Here is a 22,245-nt window from a genome sequence, read left to right as displayed (position 1 = left end):
CAAAATTATTTGGCCCAAATATTTGAAGAAGTAATGGTAGTAGGAGTAGAGACAGAATATGATGTTCCTTGTCAACACAGGGATCCTGACATGTTACATGTTAAGAAGGTGGACTTTGTAGCGTTTATTACTTAAATTATCAACTGCACAGCGCAAACGGAGAGCAAATCGGAACAAATAGGCATCATTGTGAGTGCGGTTGAGCGTTTTTGGGGACTTTTGATGCATTACAAGGAGTCCTGTCGATGAATGAATGGGGCCCCACCGTAATGAAAATATCTTATTTTTGTTTTCTTTCAATACCCGGTACAGTAGGTGGCGGCAATACACCAATAGGTGTAGTCTGGCATAAAAATTTAAAGAAGAAGAAGAAAAGCGAGCTGAGGCAAGCAATGGAGTGGTAGATGAAGTGCTGAATATTACAAAAACGACCGCAACACTTCAATTCTCTGCGCGTGTCATCCACAGCAACCTCCACTATGGACAGCGATGACGATATGGAAGAAGTCGTTGAAGGTACGGAAAAGGCTGACAAACTCATATGCGTCGTTTTGTGTGTATTTGTTTTAATATATTTTCCGGTAAACTCTCCGCATAATATACCGTGAACAAATTGATGTTATGGTTTTAACAGGGGTTGTGGGCCCGTCGCGCCCGGGACTTTATTTCCGATGGAAGCCCACTCTTCGGGCGTGTGAGGCAGCAGAATCGACACAAATGTGGGCCTCTGTGCTTTGACACTTGAGTTAAAATGCATGAGATTGAAAAAGTATTAAATTGTATTGTAAACGATTTGCGTGCGCTCTGGGTCACGTAGGCTAAGTCGGTATGTGTGCCAAAATTGTAGACTTGACTTAAAGTTTGTCGTATTAGGTGCTATGCGAAATCCGTGACACTTTATTAACCGTAGGCCTACTTGATGTTTTATCACACAATTGTTACTTTTAGAAAATAGGTGTTATTCACAGTAGCCTACATGTGCTGACGCCGTAACGTTGTTTTTAGGGAATATCAGAGGTAATTCTAAATGCATAGTGTCGGACGACCGCGTGCGTGCGAGTTCTTGTGCCTGCATGTCTACACAATTCCATATTATGTGGGTGATTTTGCAAATACGGGCCTTTTTGTGTCTCATGATTATATTTTTAAGAGAAAATGTGAATTTAGATTTTTTTATTTCACATCCATTAAGTAGAGACTAAAATAACCGTAAACTTTTTTTTCCAGCTTTCAATGTGTTTTTTTTATTTTGTTTTCTGAAGCATTTCATGTCTGTATTTCACTGTTTTGCACTGTTTTTGTCCTGTCTCACACCGACTTTTGACATTTTGCTATGTATTACACTTAAAAGTCTTTATAATTAGAAAATAATTAATGCACCTGTTTAAAAAAAAGAGTCAAATAAATGGAAACTATATAATGGGCGGCAGGTAGCTTAGTGGTTAAGAGCGTTGTGCCAGTAACCGAAAGGTCGCTGGTTCTAATCCCCGAGCCGACTAGGTGAAAAACCTGTCGATGTGCCCTTGAGCAAGGCACTTAACCCTAATTGCTCCTGTAAGTCGCTCTGGATAAGAGCGTCTGCTAAATTACCAATTTTTTTATTTATTTATATACATATTAGATGTGCATAAGCCACTTGTTACTTTTTTAAACAGAAAATACAGTCGTCTCTAAGTATTGGGTCATTACCACCACAACAAGCAAATTACATGATAATAACGTTTTTTCAAAAGTCTGTGTTCTTGGTTACCATGGATGTGAATAGTGACAGTGGCGCACATGGATGTCATGGAGGCAGATTCAAATGTTGATGCCGGGAAATGATAGAAAAATAAAGGTGAATATGACTTGAGAAGATAATATTTTTATTGTACATCATTACCAAATAGGCTATAATGTCATCAAATAATGTCAGATTTTTGAAATTATGTTTTAATTATATGTAGGATACATTGTATACTAGCTGTTCAACTGGAGTTAGCATGCTAGAATCCCTGCTATTTATGACCAAATACTGTAAAAATGTCATTCCCACAACACATCATTACCACCACATAATGAACTGGTAATGACTAAATGTATTAGTTCATAAATTTTTACTAACCTTAAGACCTGAAAAGACACACAAATTACATATATGATCATGGTTAAGTTGAAATTGAACACTTATTTGCTAAATAAGACTATTACATTTTGTATTATGTTAGGATGATTGAGTGATTTGGATGTCTTTTTATGTGACTTACTATGGTTATTACTGATTTAATAACAATTATTAATTTTTTCTATAAGATGCCCCCTAAATCAACCAAGGAGAGGACAAGAACATACATTTGTATATATATATAGTATATGTGGACACACCTTCAAATTAGTGGATTCGGCTATTTCAGCCACACCCGTAGCTGAAAGGTGTATAAAATCGAGCACACAGCCATGCAATCTCCATAGACAAAATCGAGCACACAGCCATGCAATCTCCATAGACAAACATTGGCAGTAGAATAGCCGGTACTGAAGAGCTCAGTGACTTTCAACGTGGCACGGTCATAGGATGCCACCTTTCCAACAAGTCAGTTCGTCAAATTTCTGCCCTGTAAGTGCTGTTATTGTGAAGTGGAAACATCTAGGAGCAACAACGACTCAGCTGCGAAGTGGTAGGCCACACAAGCTCACAGAATGGGACCACCGAGTGCTGAAGAACATAGCGCGTAAAAATGGTCTGTCCTCGGTTGCAACACACTACCGAGTTCAAAACTGCCTCTGGAAGCAATGTCAGCACAATAACTTTTAGTCGGGAGCTTCATGAAATGGGTTTCCATGGCCGAGCAGCCGCACACAAGCATAAGATCACCATGCGCAATGCCAAGCGTTGTCTGGAGTGGTGTAAAGCTAGCCGCCATTGGACTCTGGAGCAGTGGAAATGTGTTCTCTGGAGTGTTGAATCACGCTTCTCCATCTGGCAGTCCGACAGACAAATCTGGGTTTGGCGGATGCCAGGAGAACGCTACCTGCCCCAATGCATAGTGCCAACTGATAAGTTTGGTGCAGGAGGAATAATGGTCTGGAGCTGTTTTTCATGGTTCGGGCTAGACCCCTTAGTTCCAGTGAAGGGAAATCTTAACACTACAGCATACAATGATATTCTAGACGATTCTGTGATCCCAACTTTGTGGAAACAGTTTGGGGAAGGCCCTTTCCTGTGCACAAAGTGAGGTCCATACAGAAGTGGTTTGTCGAGATCGGTGTGGAAGAACTTGACTGGCCTCCACAGAGCCATGACCTCAACTCCATCTAACACCTTTGGGATTAATTGGAACGCCGACTGCGAGCCAGGCCTAATCGCCCAACATCAGTGCCCGACCTCACTAATGCTCTTGTGGCTGAATGGAAGCAAGTCCCCACAGCAATGTTCCAACATCTAGTGGAAAGCCTTCCCAGAAAAGTGGAGGCTGTTATAGCAGCAAAGGGGGGACCAACTCCATATTAATGCCTGTGATTTTGGAATGAGATGTTCGACGAGCAGGTGTCCACATACTTTTGGTCATGTAGTGTATATAAACAAAATCAAACAAGATCCTATAAGGTACCAGGAGTATCTTAAGAAACAAAAAGAAAGATACCTCAAGAGAAAAGAAAGTGGTGTGTTGTGAAATATGATGAAGACCCTTACCTGGTATTATACAAGATGTTGATGCAGAGAGCTGCGCTCTAGTCAAAACCATGAGTCGTGTGGGAGCCAACCGATTATTTTGGCCAATGAGAGAGGACATTGTATGGTACCAACCAGAGAATGTGCTTGGGCTTGTCCCTGAGCCTCATCCAGTGACAAAACGGCATGTGATGCTTGATGGCGCAGTCTGGGAGGAAATTTGGTCTCTCGTTAAGCAATAGAGAGCATAAAAATCTTGAGTGAGCACACACCTGTCTCGTGTCTGAATTAATAGGCTGCAGCCAGTGAACAATAATTTGTTTAATGTCAACCAGTGTTTCCAACCTTGTACATGTATTTATGCCTAATGCATTGAATCCAAAAATTTTCTAAAATATGCTTTAAGTTCTTGAGACATGTAACCTTTGTTTTTTGAGGTTTTGAATGGTCTGTTCTATATCTTCAATAAAATTAAACATGTACAACTGTGACAAAATGTTTAATGTTATTTTTCATCAGTTTTATATTCAATGTAATTTCCACCACACGCTGTCATTACCACAACACTAAGTCATTACCATCACGGTACATATTTTTGAGGAAAAGGTGTATTAAATTACAATTAATATTGATGATTTTTCCCATATGTGAACCTTATATGCATGTTCTTAAGATAATTCCTAAAATAATGTAAAATATTAAGATTTTGATTTGGTAAATACATGTTTCTGAGTATCATCAAGGCATATATAGACATTTAGACATGACAATGATGAATACATATAATTAAAACTTCCAAATAGTAAAAAATACATAATTTAAAAGAAAAACGTAAAATGTTATATAAAATACCATAGGCACAATTTCTGTAATTTCCTTTTCAACTAAAATACCACATTTTATGACGTGGTGGTAATGACATTTACCCTCGGGTATTTGGGGAAACCGATAAAAATCTTTATATTCTTAAAAAGTATGGTCTCAGCCACTATTAGATCTTGTTACCAGGCAGAGTGAAGAAAATATTCATTTTCAAAAACATTTAACATCCAAAAGTACCCGTATTTGCAAAATCAACCATGTAGCTGCTGGCACCTGATTACTTGGAATTTTTGTGAAGGGGTTGAGTTAAACTAAAATTAGATACAGCAGACAACCATTAGATTCGGCTCCAACACCCTCAGAACCAACTAATCTTAAAGCTCCCACCCCATGGCCCAAAAAGCAATTAATATCAGTTGATGTGGTCCTGATAGCGTGCGGAAAAAAGGGCTAATTTTAAATGTCTGGATTAGAGCTTTGATCGGCCTTAATACTTCATTAATGCTTGATTCTGCTCACATAGGCTACTCATTTAGCTAAAATGATCACAAGAGCAGAGAAAGGCCAGTGCCTTTTGCAACCCGCACATTATTTACTGCACACACTGTATGTAATTGTTTGAAACCTGGACGTTTTACCAAATTAATAAGGCATGTCTTACCTTGCTTCAAAGTAGCCTAGCCAAAATCCGACCATAGAAACGATGAGGGAATTATTACTTGTATGCCATTGAAACCAGCATTTCTCTTGGTTTCCAAATCAACATTTCTTTCACCAGCCAGAGGCACAATCCTAGTCATATTGTATGACTAGGATTGTGCCTTTGGCTGATGAAAGAAATGTTGATTTGGAAACCAAGAGAAGTAAGGTATAGTACTACCAACCCTAAAGTGGTGCTGGCATAGCACACAAGTGGTCAGGTTGCCCTAAAATTATCAGGCTTGGATCTGGATCAGAACAGCAAGCAAAGCAAAGGGTGCATTTATCATTTGGGCCCAGTTTTTCAAAAGTTATCTATCTGGTCGATTTCGCCTATCGGATAGGATTAAATGCATAGAAATATGAATGAATAGAACAGGTGTCCCCATTCAAGTCAATGATTCGTCCATCGTATTCGTTCTATTTCAATGCATGTAATCCTATCCGATAGGCAAAATCCAGATAGATAACCTTTGAAAAACTGGGCCCAGATACAGTGACTTGGCAATAATGCAGACTCCTAAATGTGTGGTTCTATTTCCGAGACGATTTGTAGAAATGGAGACTGTTGAACTCCAATGTAAGCTGTCTTGTGCCTCTGTACAATCCTGATGTGTGTGCGTGTCCAGGCCCTCTGGATGAGGATGACCAGCCTCACGGGTTCTGTACAGTCACCTTCTCCTCCAGCGATCGCTTTGAAGGACATTTTACACATGGAGAAAAGAATGGGAAGGGCAAGTTCTTCTTTTTCGATGGCAGGTATGACAGAAAAGCATACACGGTCCATTCAAGTGTGACTGTGTGATCTCTCTCTCTCGCTGTCTCGCTCTCAGGCTCTTATCTAGCTACCTTGCCTTGCCTTAATTAACCCTCCCATAACCCATCCCCTCTCCCTCCCTCCTCCTCCTCCCCTCCACAGCACCTTGGAGGGGTTCTATGTGGACGATGCGTTACAGGGTCAGGGGGTGTACTCCTACGAGGATGGAGGGGTCCTCCATGGGACCTATATGGATGGGGACCTCAACGGCCCTGCACAGGAGTTTGATTCTGAGGGCCGGCTGATGTTTGAAGGCCAGTACAAAGACAACAGCCGCTGTGGGGAGTGTTGGATCTACTACCCTGTGAGTCATCATACTCATCTGTAACTTGTTGTTATGTTACACTACACAAGTTACATTGAGATTTCATAGGGCGTAGAACTGTCTTCTAAAGTTGGCTGCTTTTCCATATTCAAAACTGAAGAATGAATTGATTGAACACTCAACTAATTGCTGTGTGTGTCCAGGACCGAGGCAGTGTATTTGGGCAGGTGAACGAGGATGGCGAGATGACCGGTAAAGCGGTGGCGTATGTTTACCCAGATGGCCAAACGGCTCTCTATGGGAGCTTCGTGGAGGGGGAGCTGATCGAGGCTCGACTCGCCACCCAGGTTTCCATGGAGACCACCAGACCACACTTTGACGTTTCACCTGACAGTGAGTGACATGACACACAGGACAAGTAAACCGGTAGTCAAATATAACGCTGTAGGTTTTCTAAAATCTCAGCATTTCCTGTTATTTCTTAGGCCCTGTGTACTCCTATGATAAATCCACTTCCACCTGTATCGCTACCCACACTCTTCTTCCAGACCCCTATGAAAGCAAAAGGTAGGTACAGTGCATTCGGAAAGTAATCAGACCCCTTGACTTTTTCCACATTTTGTGACGATACAGCCTTCTTCTAAAATTGATTAAATAAAAATAAAAAATCCTCATCAATCTACACACAACACCCCATAATGACAAAGTGAAAACCGGCTTTTAGAAATGTATGCAAATGCATTAAAACATATACCTTATTTACATAAGTATTCGGACCCTTTGCTATGAGACTCGAAATTGAGCTCAGGTGCATCCTGTTTCCATTGATCCTCATCGAGATGTTTCTACAACTTGATTGGAGTCCACCTGTGGTAAATTCAATTGATTGGATATGATTTGGAAAGGCACACACCTGTCTATATAAGGTCCCACAGTTGACAGTGCATGTCAGAGCAAAAACCAAGCCATGAGGCCGAAGGAATTTGTCTAGGTACAGTTCTGGGGAAGGGTACAAAAAAATGTCTGCAGCATTGAAGGTCCCCAAGAACACAGTGGCCTCCATCATTCTTAAATGGAAGAAGTTTGAACCACTAAGACTCTTCCTAGAGCTGGCCGCCCGGCCAAACTGAGCAATCGGGGGAGAAGGGCCTTGGTCAGGAAGGTGACCAAGAACCCGATGGTCACTTTGACAGAACTCCTCAGTAAAAGGAACATGACAGCCCGCTTGGAGTTTGCCAAAAGGCACCTGACCATGAGAAACAAGATTGTCTGGTCTGAATGCCAAGCGTCACGTCTGGAGGAAACCTGGCACCATCCCTACGGTGAAGCATGGTGGTGGCAGCATCATGCTGTGGGGATGTTTTTCAGCTCCAGGGACTGGGAGACTAGTCAGGATCGAGGGAAAGATGAACGGAGCAAAGTACAGAGAGATCCTTGATGAAAACCTGCTCCAGAGCTCCCAGGACCTCAGACTGGGGCGAAGGTTCACCTTCCAACAGGACAACGACCTTAAGCAAACAGCCAAGACAACGCAGGAGTGGCTTCGGGACAAGTCTCTGAATGTCCTTTGAATGTTCCAGCCAGAGCCTGGACTTGAACCCGATCAAACATCTCTGGAGAAACCTGAAAATAGCTGTGCAGCGACGCTCCCCATCCAACCTGACAGAGCTTGAGAGGATCTGCAGAGAAGAATGGGAGAAACTCCCCAAATACAGATGTGCCAAGCTTGTAGCGTCATATCCAAGAAGACTCAAGGCTGTAATTGCTGCCAAAGGTACTTCAACAAAGTACTGAGTAAAGGGTCTGAATACTTACGTAAATGTGATATTTCTGTTGTTTTTTGCAAAACAATCTAAAAACCTGTTTTAGCTTTGTCATTATGGGGTATTCAATTGTAGATTGTTGAGGGAAAAAAACTATCAATTTTGAATAAGGCTGTGACATAACAAAGTGGAAAATGTGAAGGGGTCTGAATACTTTTCGAATGCACTGTAACTCTTATTAAGTCTAGTAGGTACACATTTCTAAAATTCTGTTTTTACATAGACATATCCTATGGGTTTACCTTCGGCTGTCACATATGAGAGAAGCTGATCTGAAGTCAGTTTTGCTGTGTCATTCCCTGTTGTGTCACAGGGTATTTGTGGCAGACTCACTGATCTCAGGAGCAGGAGAAGGCTTGTTTGCCAAGATTGATGTTGAGGCCAATGTTGTAATGGCCTTTTACAACGGAGTACGCATCACACACTCAGAGGTAAGAGGGAGAGGGAGCTGTGTTAGTGTGTCAAATCAAATCAAATGTTACTTGTCACATGCTTCGTAAACAACAGGTGTAGACCAACAGTGAAATGGTTACTTACGAGCCCTTCCCAACAATGTAGAGGGGGAAAGATAAAGAAAAATAATAACGCAAGGAGTAAATACACAATGAGTAATGTTAACTTGGCTATATACACTGGGTACCAGTACCGAGTCGATGTGCAGGGGTACGAGGTAATTGAGGTAGATATGTACATGTAGGTAGGGATAAAGTGACTTGGCAACAGGATAGATAATAAACCGTAGCAGCAGCGTATGTGATGAGTCAAAATAGTTAGTGCAAATAGGATCAATGCAGATAGTCCGGCTAGCTATTTGGTTAACTATTTAATGTGTGTGTGTGTGTGTGTGTGTGTGTGTGTGTGTGTGTGTGTGTGTGTCATACAAAACCTAATTTAGCTCTAGGCGATTAGACTACTAATGTGTTATGAGTTTCACAAAGACAAGGTATGAGCAATAATCATTCACATGGCAAACCAAATACTGTGTATATAGATGTCTGTGCTAAACAAAACATAATTTTTGAATTAAATACTGTTGTTGTTTTTGTTGTTGTTGTTTGTGGTGTTGCCAACGGTGCTTCCCAGGTAGACAGCAGGGATTGGTCCCTGAACGGGAATACCATCTCCCTGGATGAGGACACAGTGATTGACGTTCCCCAGCCCTTCCACCAGATGGACAGATACTGTGCCTCACTGGGACACAAGGCCAACCACTCCTTCACCCCAAACTGCAAATACGACCCGTGAGTATTATCCAAGCATAGCGTGAACAAATATGACCCAACCTGAGAGCAACATGATGTTCAGGAGGGTACAATGGTCTGAATAGTAAAGATAGAATTGTCATGTATTCTAGGGTTGGACGGTATCCAGATGGTCATACCGTTTGCGTACCATACCGGTGTATACAGTATTACCGAATGTGCACACAAGGTGCGCTATTAATAATAAATAAATAATTAAATGCACAAAACAATTTAGGTAACAGGGATCTTGAGATTGAATGTCTCTGCTGTAACCATGAAGCTTGATCTTGACATCTAACCAGTTAGCTAGTAAGGTAGCAAACCAAATTCATAGCTGGAGCCCTGTGCTGGATATAATTAATTTGACACATCTTACATTTCTTAGTTATAGTTATAAGCAGTGGCGTAGCACGCACCCCTGCAGTGGGTGCCCCCAACCCCCCCCCCCCGAAAAAGTATATATTTTTAACGGTATTGAAAATCAGACCGTCGGTATAAACTATATATATCGCCCAAGCCTAATGTATTCTATTATGTTCTATTTCAGTATATGATCCATTATCAAAAACACATCTGTCTGTTGATCATTTGCTTCCTCAGATTCGTCCACCCTCGTTTTGGGCCCATCAAGTGCATCCGCACCCTGCGGGTGGTGCAGAGGGATGAGGAGCTGACTGTTGCCTATGGTTACGACCACGAGCCATCGGGGAAGAGCGGTCCGGAGGCACCAGACTGGTACAAACAGGAACTGCAGGCCTTCCAGCAGAGACGGACTACCAACGGGCAGTAAAAAAACGTACTACTACTCCACTCAATCTACCCGAACAACTACTACCCGTTGGACCCCCCTTTTCATAGAACAAGGGCAATAAAGCATCTACCACTCTACTGACACAACTGCTACCCACCTCCCTGCCCTTTGCACAGGAGCAATAACTCCCAAAAGAAAGAAAATAAATTCAAAATATTGACGCGGTCGGTGTAACAAAGCATGTTACTTTCCCGACCTGAACTAGTGTTACCCTTACACCCAAACATCCTCTTCCTTAACAGTGCTCTCAATGCAGCCCTGCTTCAACCTCCACCTACTCATTAATAACTGCCCCCCTCTAGACTGAACCCCTCTACCTGAGCCCCCAGTCTTGCTACGGCTGCTCCTTGAGGACAAAAGGCACAGCAACATTGAGGGCTCGGATCAGACTATTTCCAAACATCGAAGGATTGTTTGAGAGCTTGGCAACACAGGTGGAAGGTGTGATATGTCGATTTGTACGGTATAGGAATGGAACACCGCTGTACGTGGATGTGGGTGAGGGTGCTATGGAGATCAGCACTAACCCAGCCACACTTGCACTTAAACACAGGAACCTATGTGTCACGTCAAGAGACCAATCAGATGTAATGTACAAGGTTTACTGCTGTATTTGCTGCTCTGTGAGTCTCGTTCTCCCCAGCCTGTGTCTTTTATACAACCTATGGACATGAACTCGTGGTATGTGGAGTGTCCTTGATATTAGTTTGGTAATTGAGATCAAGTTAGACCCTTATTCCTTTTACTCCACTGTGACAGTGTGTTAGTGTGTGTACTGGCTGTTTAAACATTGTCTCTGTGTGAATCTGAATAGGTTTGAAGACATTGGCTTTGCCAAATCATTTCCCCAACATCACCTGAGTATAGTATAAATCATGATCTGAATGTCCTCTTCAGCCACTTACAGTAAATTGACATGGTTGGCCTTCTAACCTTTTTTTTGACATACATTAAATACTAACCAATGATATCTATAGTTCATTAGTTACATTTATTTATCAACACTTTTCTCACCTTTTGGTTGGTGTTATTGTCAACTCTGCACATGATTCAGACCAACAAGTGAGCTCAACTTTGGAGACTGTTTAAATACTCTGGGAGATAAAAAGGTCAACTGTGATAGCAATAGCAATGGTAAACTCGTAAGTAGCCCAGACTAAACACAAATAAAGACAACATGAACCATCCATCTGTGACTTGCTTAGATTTTTTTATTCTAATGTGCTAGTTTTAACGAAGTACGAGTATGTGTAATACAATTATTCATGTGTTGATTGATCTCTATTGGCAATAGTTAAGTGGTATTCAAAACCAGATTTATTGCGTTTGCTCATGAAACGCAACATCAGAAGAGAAGGAAACTATCTCCTACCTACCACAATGATGGCAGAGAAGGGGTTAAATATTTGCATGGGATTTCATCGCTGTGCACCTGCGCGTGGGCGGGTTAATGGTTAACGCGCTGATGTTCACCTGTCGTGCGTGAGTCAACAGAAACCAACACAACAGCCCGGAAGAAAGTCAGTGAGCGGACAGGGGAAAGGACAGTTGACCTATTTAACAAAAGTATAGTAACTTATAAAAATGTTGCAGTGAGAGAACTCATTTTGGAAGTCGGACTGGGTGTTTTTGTGTGAACTCTATAGGACAAAGGACTTTGGACGCGCCAAAGTAAAAGTTCAACTGGAGATGGACCGCTACCGGTATTTCATATTCAACCAGCGCAGTGTCGTCGTTCTGGGCATCCTGCAGGTGGCATGTGCGGCGCTGTGCTTGGTGTGCGGATTCATTGATGCGTTTTTTCGGAAAAACACCACCCTCAGTGAAACTAGGGCACCTGTGTGGGCGGGTTTGGTGAGCATGGGTTTTCTTTCATCTAAACATATGTAATGATTTATCAAAATATAGAGGATGACACTTTGGACTGCCTGTTTGTCGTCATTCATAATGACTTCCTCCTATAGATTATGGCCTGCCCAGGTGCGCTGGCGCTCTTTGCTTCCCAAAGGAAAAATCCAGTATTGGTAAGTGTGATAAAGGTAGCCTTGGCTTGATTCCTCCTATTGAATTACAATTAAAGCACACCAAACATGACTTCATTTTGTCTGACTGAATTCCACAAAGGTGACAAGTAATGTTAAATCCTCTAATAGCCTGGTTTGACCCTGTTCAGGTGAATGTAATGATCGCTGCCTCAGTGTGCTCCGGTGTTTCCGTGGTGATGGTGTCAGGCTACGCCTGCCTAACGTTGACCTATGGCGAAAATGACAACGAGGTGTTCCACCATCACAACAACCCTGAAGTGGTAATACCCGACCCTACCAGCTCCCACAAACGATCAACACAACAATCTCTTTCACACATAGTGCCTACTCTGGTCTGTGTGCCAGTCAGTTTCTGCTTCAGCCAACTGCTTTGTTGTCACAAAGGATTTAGTCTGGTATATCCAACCTGGTCTCAGAGCATGTTGTATAATTCTGTATGTAAATCCGAGACACTCTATTTCAGCCAAACAACTGGCGGACCGCGGTCCGGGTCCGGACCCAAAGAAGGGTCAATCTGGACCGGACAACATCGCTCTTTGTTATATAAAAGCCAATACATTCTTTTTAGACAGCTTTTAAAAAATCAACTGGGCGCAGCAGCCTCTTTAACTCAGCAACCTCTCTTTCTTGCTCTCTCTCGAAGCAACGCCCACCTCTACTAGTGCCCCGTCTAATCCAATCGCGTGGTTATATGCAAATACAAGAGGCCACGTCTTACCCAATCACATTAATGATGAGAACAAACAAGATTCATCAACTCAAATCCCAATATTAGAGGTCCACCAAAGTCCTTGTCAATTTCCTGACAGCCCAACAATGTGCAATGGAGTGTTCACTGAGGATAGCTTGGGTTTTGGGAAAACGCAAAAAAACATTTTCAGACGCTGAGATGGTAAAAGAATGCATGTGTGAAGTTGCTGACACCTTGCTTGAAGGTTAACAAAAAGATCAAACAGATCCCACTGTCAGATTCCACAGCAATGAGAACTGGAATATTACCTGAAGATTTAACTTCACAACTTGATGAGGCCATTCAGAATGCACCATGCATTTCATTAGCTGTGGATGAATCAACAGATAATGCCCAGCTTCTGGTGTTTGTCAGATTTTATAACAGAACAAAGAAGGGGGATTGATCTGAAGTCAGTGGTCCATCACCACAGATGGAGCTCCAGCCATGATAGGAAGAGGGGGGGGACTGGTTGCACGTTTGAAAGACGACTACCCTGACCTGACATATCACTGCATCATCCATCAATCTATCCTGTGTGCCAGTCTGGGAAAAGAGTATTCTGAGGTCATGACAACGATGATGAAACTGATCAACTTTTTGAGAGCAACATCATCCCTACAACAGCGCCTGCTACGAGGCATTCTGACAGAGGCCAATGCCAGTTTTGATGACTTACTACTGCACAACAATATCAGATGGCTCAGCAAAGGCAGGGTTTTGGAACGCTTTTGGGCCATTTAGGAGGAAATCAAAGCTTTCTTATCAGAGCAAAAGAGTGACAAGGCAACTGAGTTTTTGGAAGATGAGGAGAAGATGGAAACAGTTGCATTTTTGACAGACATTACATCACACCTTAATCAACTGAATGTTAAGCTGCAGGGACGGGACAACACAGTGTGTGATGTGATGATAACAGCAGTCCGGGCTTTCCAGAAGAAATTGGAGCTTTTCAAGAATGACCTCCAGGGAGAACTTGTCCACTTCCCCAATCTTCTGGAGCAAACGCAGGGAGACAAAAGTTCCCAACCATGTTGATTTCATCCAGAAGCAGATGGATAACTTCAAGGCTCGCTTTGATGACTTCACTGTTGGAAGAGAACTTCACTGTTGGTTGCTCTCACACCATTTGTGCCAAAGTTCAAAGCATTGGCAGGAGACAGACAGTGTCATTTCTCTCATTAATGCAGGGGAAGGCCCAGAGGGACTTATACATTAATATTGCACGGCCCACAGTGACGTTATGTGCATTCACATGATTATTTTTGTTAAACTCTCCTTTGTTCTCCAGAAACATGCACTTTTATTTTATAAAAAAAAACATTTACAACATGTACAATGGTTCACAGTGCACTTTTTGCACAGACAATTGTTGCAAAAGAGTAGTAAGTAGTTGAAAAGTTGCTAAAATACTAAAGTTGTCCAAGATGAGATTTGAACTCACAACCTTTGGATTGCTAGAGGTTCGCGTTATACATTTCCCTTAAGTAACCATCTGTAAATCAAGTGTGTCGGATGTACGTACAGAATAATACGAAATGCTCTGAGACCAGGTTGGTATATCTGACACTTCCTCCCTGATAGCCTGGGGATGAGGTTACAAAGGATTTGACTAAAGCAGAAACTACTCTCTCTGAATCCTAAGGAGGTACCTAACTACCCTTACACCCCAAACACATCTTGGATGGTTCATCAATAATAATGTGTGTTACTCTGACTGCTCTACAGAGGTTTATGCTGAGCCGGATGGTGAAGGGGGCCAATGCCACCATACTGTTGGTCTGTGTCGTCAGCCTGGTCCTCTCCTCTCTCATCGCCTTTGTAGGCTGTCGCAGTCTGCCCCTCTGTGGCTGCTACGATGGCCTCACTGGCCTGGTAAGAACATGCAGTAGTGCTATATCACACTGTACCATACTATGCTCTACCACACTAAACCATATCAGAGCACTAGATAATCATACCTGCCAATCATATACAGTTGTCTGCCTGATCCTCCCATGTTTTCAGACTGTGTGTTTGTTTCAGGAGCTACTGGTCCCTCAGAATGACCCCAGCACACAGACCGAGCTTGTGTGTACATGGCAAGGTAAGTTATCTAGGTGAGTGAGGAAGAGGGAAAGCTAGGTGGTCGAGCTCTGGCCACTCTTAGGCTGAGTGTTTGCTGTGTTGAGACACTTGTTTGGTATTGACTGTAGTGATGCAGTTGCTCCCTCCCCCAGCAGGTAGCGAAGACAGTGTGTTAAACTCTCCAGTGAACTTCAGTGACAGATGTCCTGAGGTAGAAGAGGCACCCTCCAAACTCCCCCCCTACAGCAGACTCACCTGAGAGGAATCCTCTAGGGCAGTGGTTACCTAACCTTGTGAAAGGGGACTTCGGAGGGAAAAACCCCATTTAGCACCTTTGGCAATTACTCATGTTTGAGTAAACCGAATTAAAACCAGCAGACCCAGCTATAGAGGATTGTTATGTTGTAGTGAGTAGCTAGCTATATTATTGTCCACTAGCATTTCACCAAACAGAGAACCAAGAGGAGGCAGAATAACAGATGCAATATACCAAACATTTCAACCTGCCATTTCCAAATAGATTGTCTACTGTTCTTCCACTTATTACCCATCTACTTGTATGTGTAAATCCCAATGTAATATACACATACTTAGTGTAAATATGCCTTTTTTAATGAATCTGCCAAAGTATCAGCATGGAAGTGCCTTGCACGGTATCCCGTGACAGTTGAAATGTACATGGTCCTTCTGTGAGTCTGCTCACGTTTGGATTGTTGCCCTGTTTTATAGGTGTTTTTATATGCCATGTTCTATTCAACTAAATAAATCTTTTGAAATAATGTTTTATTTGATGATCTTTCTTTAACTGCCTCGTACCACAGACAATAACATGTTGTCCTGAAATAACAATGCCTTGAAATGTACAGGATGCTTTATTGCAAGGTTACACATAACATTTGTAATGTAATCCATAAACCATTGCAAGGCTTTACTCCTTTTTTTACTTCCCAGAAGTTCAGTCCTGAAGTGTTCAGTCTCTCGACGCAATAAATGGCATCTTTCTCAAACATATTTATCGGGGCACTTGAAAAGAGCTATCAAGCAGTACACATACCTCTGTATCAAATAACCCAAATAAAATGAACAGAAATAAATGTATGAACTTCAGAGAGCACCAACACATTACAAACCAAAAGGACACTAAAGACCATATGAAAGTAAAACAAGAGTGCAAGGCAATTGATAAAGCCTACCATTTTCTCTGTCTAGTGTTGTAGTCCAATCTAAGGGTAACAGGTCATAGAGAATATTAATATTAATTAATCAACTGTATCCTGAGAAAAGGCCATCTATCTGAGTCCACAGTACTTTAGAGCAGCTGATTAATGTGATGTGGCATCTGTGTTCTACTGGCTACAAACAGTCCTTTTACGATAAGACTTACTGGTAATCTGACATACAGCACATAAACACGGGCACAAGTCTTCATTAGAGGGTAATTTCACTGGTGGGTTTTCATTGCAACTGTCCCATGTTCAAACAAGCAGAGGGGTGTATTACAAAGCAGGATCAAGGAGTTCGCTAACTTGCCTAAATATTCTGAAATAACATTTCATATTTTAGAAAGATAATCTTGAAATGTGCATGGTCTAAATGACTCAACAACCAAAACAATATCTTAGTTTAGCTTTCTTAATTAACAAAAAGCTAAATTGTTATTTCTGTTTTTTTTATTTTATCAAAGTTAGCTGGCTAATTCATTGACCCTGATTTGTAGTGTACCCCTCAGGTGCGTTAGCTAAGCTTAATAGGCAACAACACAGGTACTGTTCTTCTCTATACTATTTTTGACACATTTTACAGACTTCTAAAGATAAAGAAACCCATGCATTGATAGCAGTCATCCAATTGTGCACTACGTCATCCATTTAGTACGATACGTTACATCCTGCAAAAAAATGTTTTATCTACACATTTGTTTGGGTGCAAATCCAATTTGTACAATATGATACAAATTTGTTGTGCTTAAGATCCCGGACTGCATCTTCAACCAAAGCAGATTATGAAGAGGAAATGATGACAAGTCTTGCCCCACATCAACAATGATCTCATCAGGAGGAGTGGTAAGTGCAGCATCATGCGTTTCACTCACAGTAGTTTACATTTCTCTGATGTTATGCCACACATCTTTCTCACAGTCACACACGTAAAGCTGAAACTCACACTAGCGATGGACCACAGGACCAGCTGTGATCCAAACACACACAAAGCAATGATGACGATAGTAAAGGCATTGGGACGACAACACACTAGGGTAGAAAACAGCTAAGTGGGGACTGAATACGTGTATGGTTACTTAGAAATGTCACTTAGGAGAAATTGTATTTTTTGTATATTGTAATAGTTGTTTTATAGATGTGACTTATGTAAGACACGCTGCATAAGATAACTTTGCTTAGGAAACCATTTTATAGTTGTCTGCTTTACGCAGGGGCACAATTATAAACCCTATGGATGGGAATTTTGTTACAGAAACGCCTGAGTGATGTGCACTGATATGGCCTGCTGTAAACTATGAGAGGTATGTGTGCGTTATTCCTACATGTAAATTGAGTATGTTGTACATCAATCTCAAACAGTTCAGTAGAACCAGTCAACATGATTCACTTCAAACAAGTTCTCTTTTGATATTTTTTCTTTCCCATATCACCGAGATGTTTACCATATACAGTTGAAGTCGGAAGTTTACATACACTTAGGTTGGAGTCATTAAAACTCGTTTTTCAACCACTCCACACATTTCTTGTTAACAAACTATAGTTTTGGCAAGTCGGTTAGGACATCTACTTTGTGCATGACACAAGTAATTTTTCCAACAATTGTTTACAGACAGATTATTTCACTTGTAATTCACTGTATCACAATTCCAGAGGGTCAGAAGTTTACATACACTAAGTTGACTGTGACTTTAAACAGCTCATAAAATTCCAGAAAATGATGTCATGGCTTTAGAAGCTTCTGATAGGCTAATTGACATCATTTGAGTCAATTGGAGGTGTACCTGTGGATGTATTTCAAGGCCTACCTTCAAACTCAGTGCCTCTTTGCTTGACATCATGGGAAAATCAAAAGAAATCAGCCAAGACCTCAGGAAAAAAAATTGTAGACCTCCACAATTCTGGTTCATCCTTGGGAGCAATTTCCAAACGCCTGAAGGTACCACGTTCATCTGTACAAACAATAGTACGCAAGTATAAACACCATGGGACCACGCAGCCGTCCTACCGCTCAGGAAGGAGACGCGTTCTGTCTCCTAGAGATGAACGTACTTTGGTGCGAAAAGTGCAAATCAATCCCAGAAGAGCAGCAAAGGACCTTGTGAAGATGCTGGAGGAAACGGGTACAAAAGTATCTATATCCACAGTAAAACAAGTCCTATATCGACATAACCCGAAAGGCCGCTCAGCAAGAAAGAAGCCACTGCTCCAAAACCGCCATAAAAAAGCCAGACTAAGGTTTGCAACTGCACATGGGGACAAGATTGTACTTTTTGGAGAAATGTCCTCTGGTCTGATAAAACAAAAATATAACTGTTTGGCCATAATGACCATCGTTATGTTTGGAGGAAAAAGGGGCACACTTGCAAGCCGAAGAACACCATCCCAAATGTGAAGCACGGGGGTGGCAGCATCATGCTGTGGGGGGCTTTGCTGCAGGAGGGATTGGTGCACTTCACAAAATAGATGGCATCATGAGGAAGGAAAATTATGTGGATATATTGAAGCAACATCTCAAGACATCAGTCAGGAAGTTAAAGCTTGGTCGCAAATGGGTCTTCCAAATGGACAACGACCCCAAGCGTACTTCCAAAGTTGTAGCAAAATGGCTTAAGGACAACAAAGTCAAGGTATTGGAGTGGCCATCACAAAGCTCTGACCTCAATCCTATTGAAAATGTGTGGGCAGAACTGAAAAAGCGTGTGCGAGCAAGGAGGCCTACAAACCTGACTCAGTTACACCAGCTCTGTCAGTAGGAATGGGCCAAAATTCACCCAACTTATTGTGGGAAGCTTGTGGAAGGCTACCTGAAACGTTTGACCCAAGTTAAACAAATTAAAGGCAACGCTACCAAATACCATATACTAATTGAGTGTATGTAAACTTCTGACCCACTGGGAATGTGATGAAAGAAATAAAAGCTGAAATAAATCATTCTCTCTACTATTATTCTGACATTTCACATTTTTAAAATAAAGTGGTGATCCTAACTGACCTAAGACATGGAATTTTTACTAGGATTAAATGTCAGGAATTGTGAAAAACTGAGTTTAAATGTATTTGGCTAAGGTGTATGTAAACTTCCGACTTCAACTGTATGATAATAGTCCTTCCTTCCTATATCTCCCCTAACCTACCTCTCTTGCTTCCCCCAATGCTCTCTCTCTCACCCCTCCTCTCTCAGCAGCTGCAGGTCCAGCTCACCTTCTCCTCGCCCTCGTCCCTCCCCCTCCTCAGGGTCACTGTGTCCCCCCCTAACACCCCCCTGGGCAGCTGGCTCAGTATCAGAGGCTTCTGGGACTTCAGCTTGTGGGCCACCGTCATGAAGATGGCCTCCACGTGATCGCTGCTCCCCCGGCTACTATCACCGCTGCCGTCACTGCTGGGGTTCTTGGCGGACGTCTCGAACAGTGGCATGGAGTGGGCGTCGGCAAACTGCTGGGCCAAGTCCGTGCCCACCTGGACAGAGTTCTGCAGGTCACATTTGTTCCCCACCAGGATCCTCGGGACCTCCTGGCCCAGGGCGTGCTGCTTACACTCCTCGATCCAGGTCGGGAGGCTGCGGAAGCTGGCGGCGCTGGTCACGTCGTACACAAACACCACTGCGTGCACGTTGCGGTAGTAGTGCTGCACCATGCTCTTACGAAAACGCTCCTGGCCCGCCGTGTCCCATAGCTGGACCTGGAGAGGGAGGGAGAGAGAGAGGGAGGGGAAAGAGAGTACAAATTATAATGACACTGAACAGTTTCTTGGATATATTGGTCCTCTGTAGCTCAGCTGGTAGAGCACGGCGCTTGTAACGCCAAGGTAGTGGGTTCAATCCCCGGGACCACCCATACACAAAAATGTATGAACGCATGACTGTAAGTCGCTTTGGATAAAAGCGTCTGCTAAATGGCATATTATTATTATTATTATTATTATTGAAAGTTGTCAGTCCTCAAGAAACAAACACAGTAGCTAAACATAATGTCCAATGTGAAGGTGCTATAGGATGAACTCAACTGTAATATGTGTATGATTCTACAGAGGGCAGTCGGTGCACCAGACAGATAGCTAGTTCTCTCTGCTGCCACTGCCCTTGAGATCATCAAAGATCTAGACTTATGAAATTGATGCCACAACAATCCCCCTCCCCCCGTCTGCATTTATGCCCATTGTGTGTTTCAAATTGTTCTGTTTTAGAATAATCCAAACAAAAACAAAAATGTTGCATGTTTTATGTCATTTGGCAATTCACCTTGATTGTCTCGCCGTCAATCTCGATAAGTTTCTCCCGAAAGTCCACCCCGATCGTGGCCTCGGTTTTCTCCGGAAACTTGCCAGCACAGAATCGGTAGGTGAGGCAGGTCTTGCCCACCCCGGAGTCCCCAATCACGATGATCTTGAAAATCCGTGTCCGTGGTGGCGGAAGATGAGACGAGACAGTCAGTGAACTGGTGAATTCCATCGACGACTCTACACTTGCCATATTGATTAGTTATTAATTATCGAGGGTATACTAGCTAACTGCCTAGCTAACCCACAGAGCTGTTGTAGCGTGCAAAACTGCAAATGCTAGCTGGATGGTCTGTCAAAATTAGACAAGGAATCTTGGCCAATACAAATGCAATTGGACATTCGTGGCAAATCTGTGAGCTCCAAATATAAACATATGACCATGCATTAGTTTTGTACTGACAATTTCAGGTTGCTAGCTAATGCAATCTTCTAACTCCCTCCCTGCCCTGTGTTAGATATAAAGTCGCGTACAATGTTGACAGAAAACAAGACTCTCGCGAGAGGGAACCAAGAAAGTGAAAGCCTTTCTTGATTGGATCAGATTCGACACAATGGGCGTTGCTTACAACTTCAGCCCGCCTCTCACCTCCCTACCAAGACCAGTCAAAACAGTAAAATAAGCATTACCTGAGTGAGAATAAAGAAATGAACTACAGTACTAAATATTTATAAAATAAAAATAATTATTCAGATGTTTGAAAGTATGTAAAAAGTGTGAAATCCTGTTAATGTTTCAGAAAGTGCCTTTTAACCTCAATCTCAAACAAAGAGTGTGCCTGGCCAAACAGTGGTCAGTGCTCCTTACCAAAGTCAACTCCTGTAGTGAAAAAGGCATCAACATGTCCATGAGTACTCCTATTACAGTTTGTTAAAATTGTATAAACGACAACATCATCTTTATTGTCATGACTGGTGAAAGTTCACTACTTTCCACTCTGTCCTGGTTTTTATTGATGTGTTGCAGTGACATTTTGATCCATTTAAACTTGTGTTTGTAACATTATTATCTACAGACAGACAGTAACCAACTAGACATATTCAAGCACAGGGTACAGTACTTCATATACACACTATCATGTCCCAGTTGAGTGATTTCTTTGCATAGACCCATGAGTTGAGGCATGTTATTTCACAAGTAATAACTCTATGGCCGACAGGCCCCTATAAGCATGGCGCTGGAGCCCTCTCCCCCAAGGTTGGAGGCTGAGTATCTTACTACAGGAACTGGTCTCAAGATTTTATGAAAAGATCAACAAGGTAGGATACAATGCACTAATACATATTCCAAAGTAATATTTGTATTAGCTAGGCCCACTTGTTGACCAACTAAGTGATCACAAAAAAATATACAGTATGTCAACCTATTCTAATACAGTATGTGTCTTTCTGCCATGTCTTCGGAAAGTATTCACCCCCTTTGACTTATTCCACATTTTGTTGTGTTACAGCCTGAATTCAAAATGGATTAAATATATTTGTTTCTCTCCCATCTACACACAATACCCCATAATGACAAAGTGAAAACATGTTTTTAGAAATGTTTGCACATTTATTGAAAATGAAATATTTCATTTACATAAGTATTCACACCCCTGAGTCAATACATGTTAGAATCACCTTTGGCAGCGATTACAGCTGTGAGTCTTTCTGAGTACGTTTCTAAGAGCTTTGCACACCTGGATTGTACAATATTTGCCCATTATTATTTTCAAAATGATTCAAGCTCTGTCAAACTGGTGGTTAACCTCTTAAGGATCCGACCCTTTTTTTCA

At 42.1% G+C, this 22,245-nt stretch overlaps 3 protein-coding genes across 6 annotated transcripts; 2 read left to right on the top strand and 1 right to left on the bottom strand.

Moving 5' to 3' along the window:
- The first annotated feature begins 245 nt into the window (after positions 1-245).
- setd7 (SET domain containing 7, histone lysine methyltransferase) lies at positions 246-11,320 on the top strand. 3 transcript variants are annotated; one of them, XM_041852137.2, is made up of 8 exons: positions 250-516; positions 5,803-5,932; positions 6,093-6,294; positions 6,459-6,648; positions 6,741-6,822; positions 8,392-8,509; positions 9,162-9,319; positions 9,923-11,320. In XM_041852137.2, the coding sequence occupies exons 1-8, from the start codon at positions 480-482 to the stop codon at positions 10,110-10,112; spliced, it is 1,107 nt and encodes a 368-aa protein (XP_041708071.1). In that variant the 5' UTR covers positions 250-479; the 3' UTR covers positions 10,113-11,320. The 3 variants fall into 3 exon arrangements, with proteins under 3 accessions (XP_041708087.1, XP_041708080.1, XP_041708071.1); XM_041852153.2 differs by lacking the exon at positions 9,923-11,320 and having other exon boundaries at positions 246-516; positions 9,133-9,254; XM_041852146.2 differs by lacking the exon at positions 9,923-11,320 and having other exon boundaries at positions 246-516; positions 9,130-9,254.
- A 263-nt stretch (positions 11,321-11,583) lies between these two features.
- On the top strand, positions 11,584-15,761 carry zgc:113425 (uncharacterized protein LOC541425 homolog). 2 transcript variants are annotated; one of them, XM_041852174.2, is made up of 6 exons: positions 11,584-11,987; positions 12,098-12,157; positions 12,307-12,438; positions 14,637-14,783; positions 14,934-14,994; positions 15,128-15,761. In XM_041852174.2, the coding sequence occupies exons 1-6, from the start codon at positions 11,823-11,825 to the stop codon at positions 15,232-15,234; spliced, it is 672 nt and encodes a 223-aa protein (XP_041708108.1). In that variant the 5' UTR covers positions 11,584-11,822; the 3' UTR covers positions 15,235-15,761. The 2 variants fall into 2 exon arrangements, with proteins under 2 accessions (XP_041708108.1, XP_041708116.1); XM_041852182.2 differs by having other exon boundaries at positions 11,585-11,987; positions 15,131-15,761.
- Positions 15,762-19,221: 3,460 nt separating this feature from the next.
- On the bottom strand, positions 19,222-20,935 carry LOC121542676 (ras-related protein Rab-33B-like). The gene is made up of 2 exons (XM_041852163.2): positions 20,433-20,935; positions 19,222-19,873 (listed from the first exon to the last, which is right to left on the bottom strand). The coding sequence occupies exons 1-2, from the start codon at positions 20,661-20,663 to the stop codon at positions 19,373-19,375; spliced, it is 732 nt and encodes a 243-aa protein (XP_041708097.1). The 5' UTR covers positions 20,664-20,935; the 3' UTR covers positions 19,222-19,372.
- Between the last annotated feature and the right edge of the window lie 1,310 nt (positions 20,936-22,245).

This window comes from Coregonus clupeaformis, chromosome 3 (assembly GCF_020615455.1).
Source record: "Coregonus clupeaformis isolate EN_2021a chromosome 3, ASM2061545v1, whole genome shotgun sequence".
Taxonomy (NCBI): domain Eukaryota; kingdom Metazoa; phylum Chordata; class Actinopteri; order Salmoniformes; family Salmonidae; genus Coregonus; species Coregonus clupeaformis.
This window is presented reverse-complemented; position numbering and strand designations above follow the sequence as displayed.

Bases quoted from the DNA above. Each gene is read 5' to 3' on its own strand.
- zgc:113425 (XM_041852174.2), top strand. From the start codon at position 11,823: ATGGACCGCTACCGGTATTTCATATTCAACCAGCGCAGTGTCGTCGTT. The intron at 11,988-12,097 runs GTGAGCATGGGT...TTCCTCCTATAG, and splicing joins CACCTGTGTGGGCGGGTTTG to ATTATGGCCTGCCCAGGTGC. The intron at 14,784-14,933 runs GTAAGAACATGC...TGTTTGTTTCAG, and splicing joins ACGATGGCCTCACTGGCCTG to GAGCTACTGGTCCCTCAGAA.
- setd7 (XM_041852137.2), top strand. From the start codon at position 480: ATGGACAGCGATGACGATATGGAAGAAGTCGTTGAAG. The intron at 517-5,802 runs GTACGGAAAAGG...GTGCGTGTCCAG, and splicing joins TATGGAAGAAGTCGTTGAAG to GCCCTCTGGATGAGGATGAC. The intron at 6,649-6,740 runs GTGAGTGACATG...GTTATTTCTTAG, and splicing joins CTTTGACGTTTCACCTGACA to GCCCTGTGTACTCCTATGAT.
- LOC121542676 (XM_041852163.2), bottom strand. From the start codon at position 20,663: ATGGCAAGTGTAGAGTCGTCGATGGAATTCACCAGTTCACTGACTGTC. The intron at 19,874-20,432 runs GTGAATTGCCAA...CTCCCTCTCCAG, and splicing joins TTGACGGCGAGACAATCAAG to GTCCAGCTATGGGACACGGC.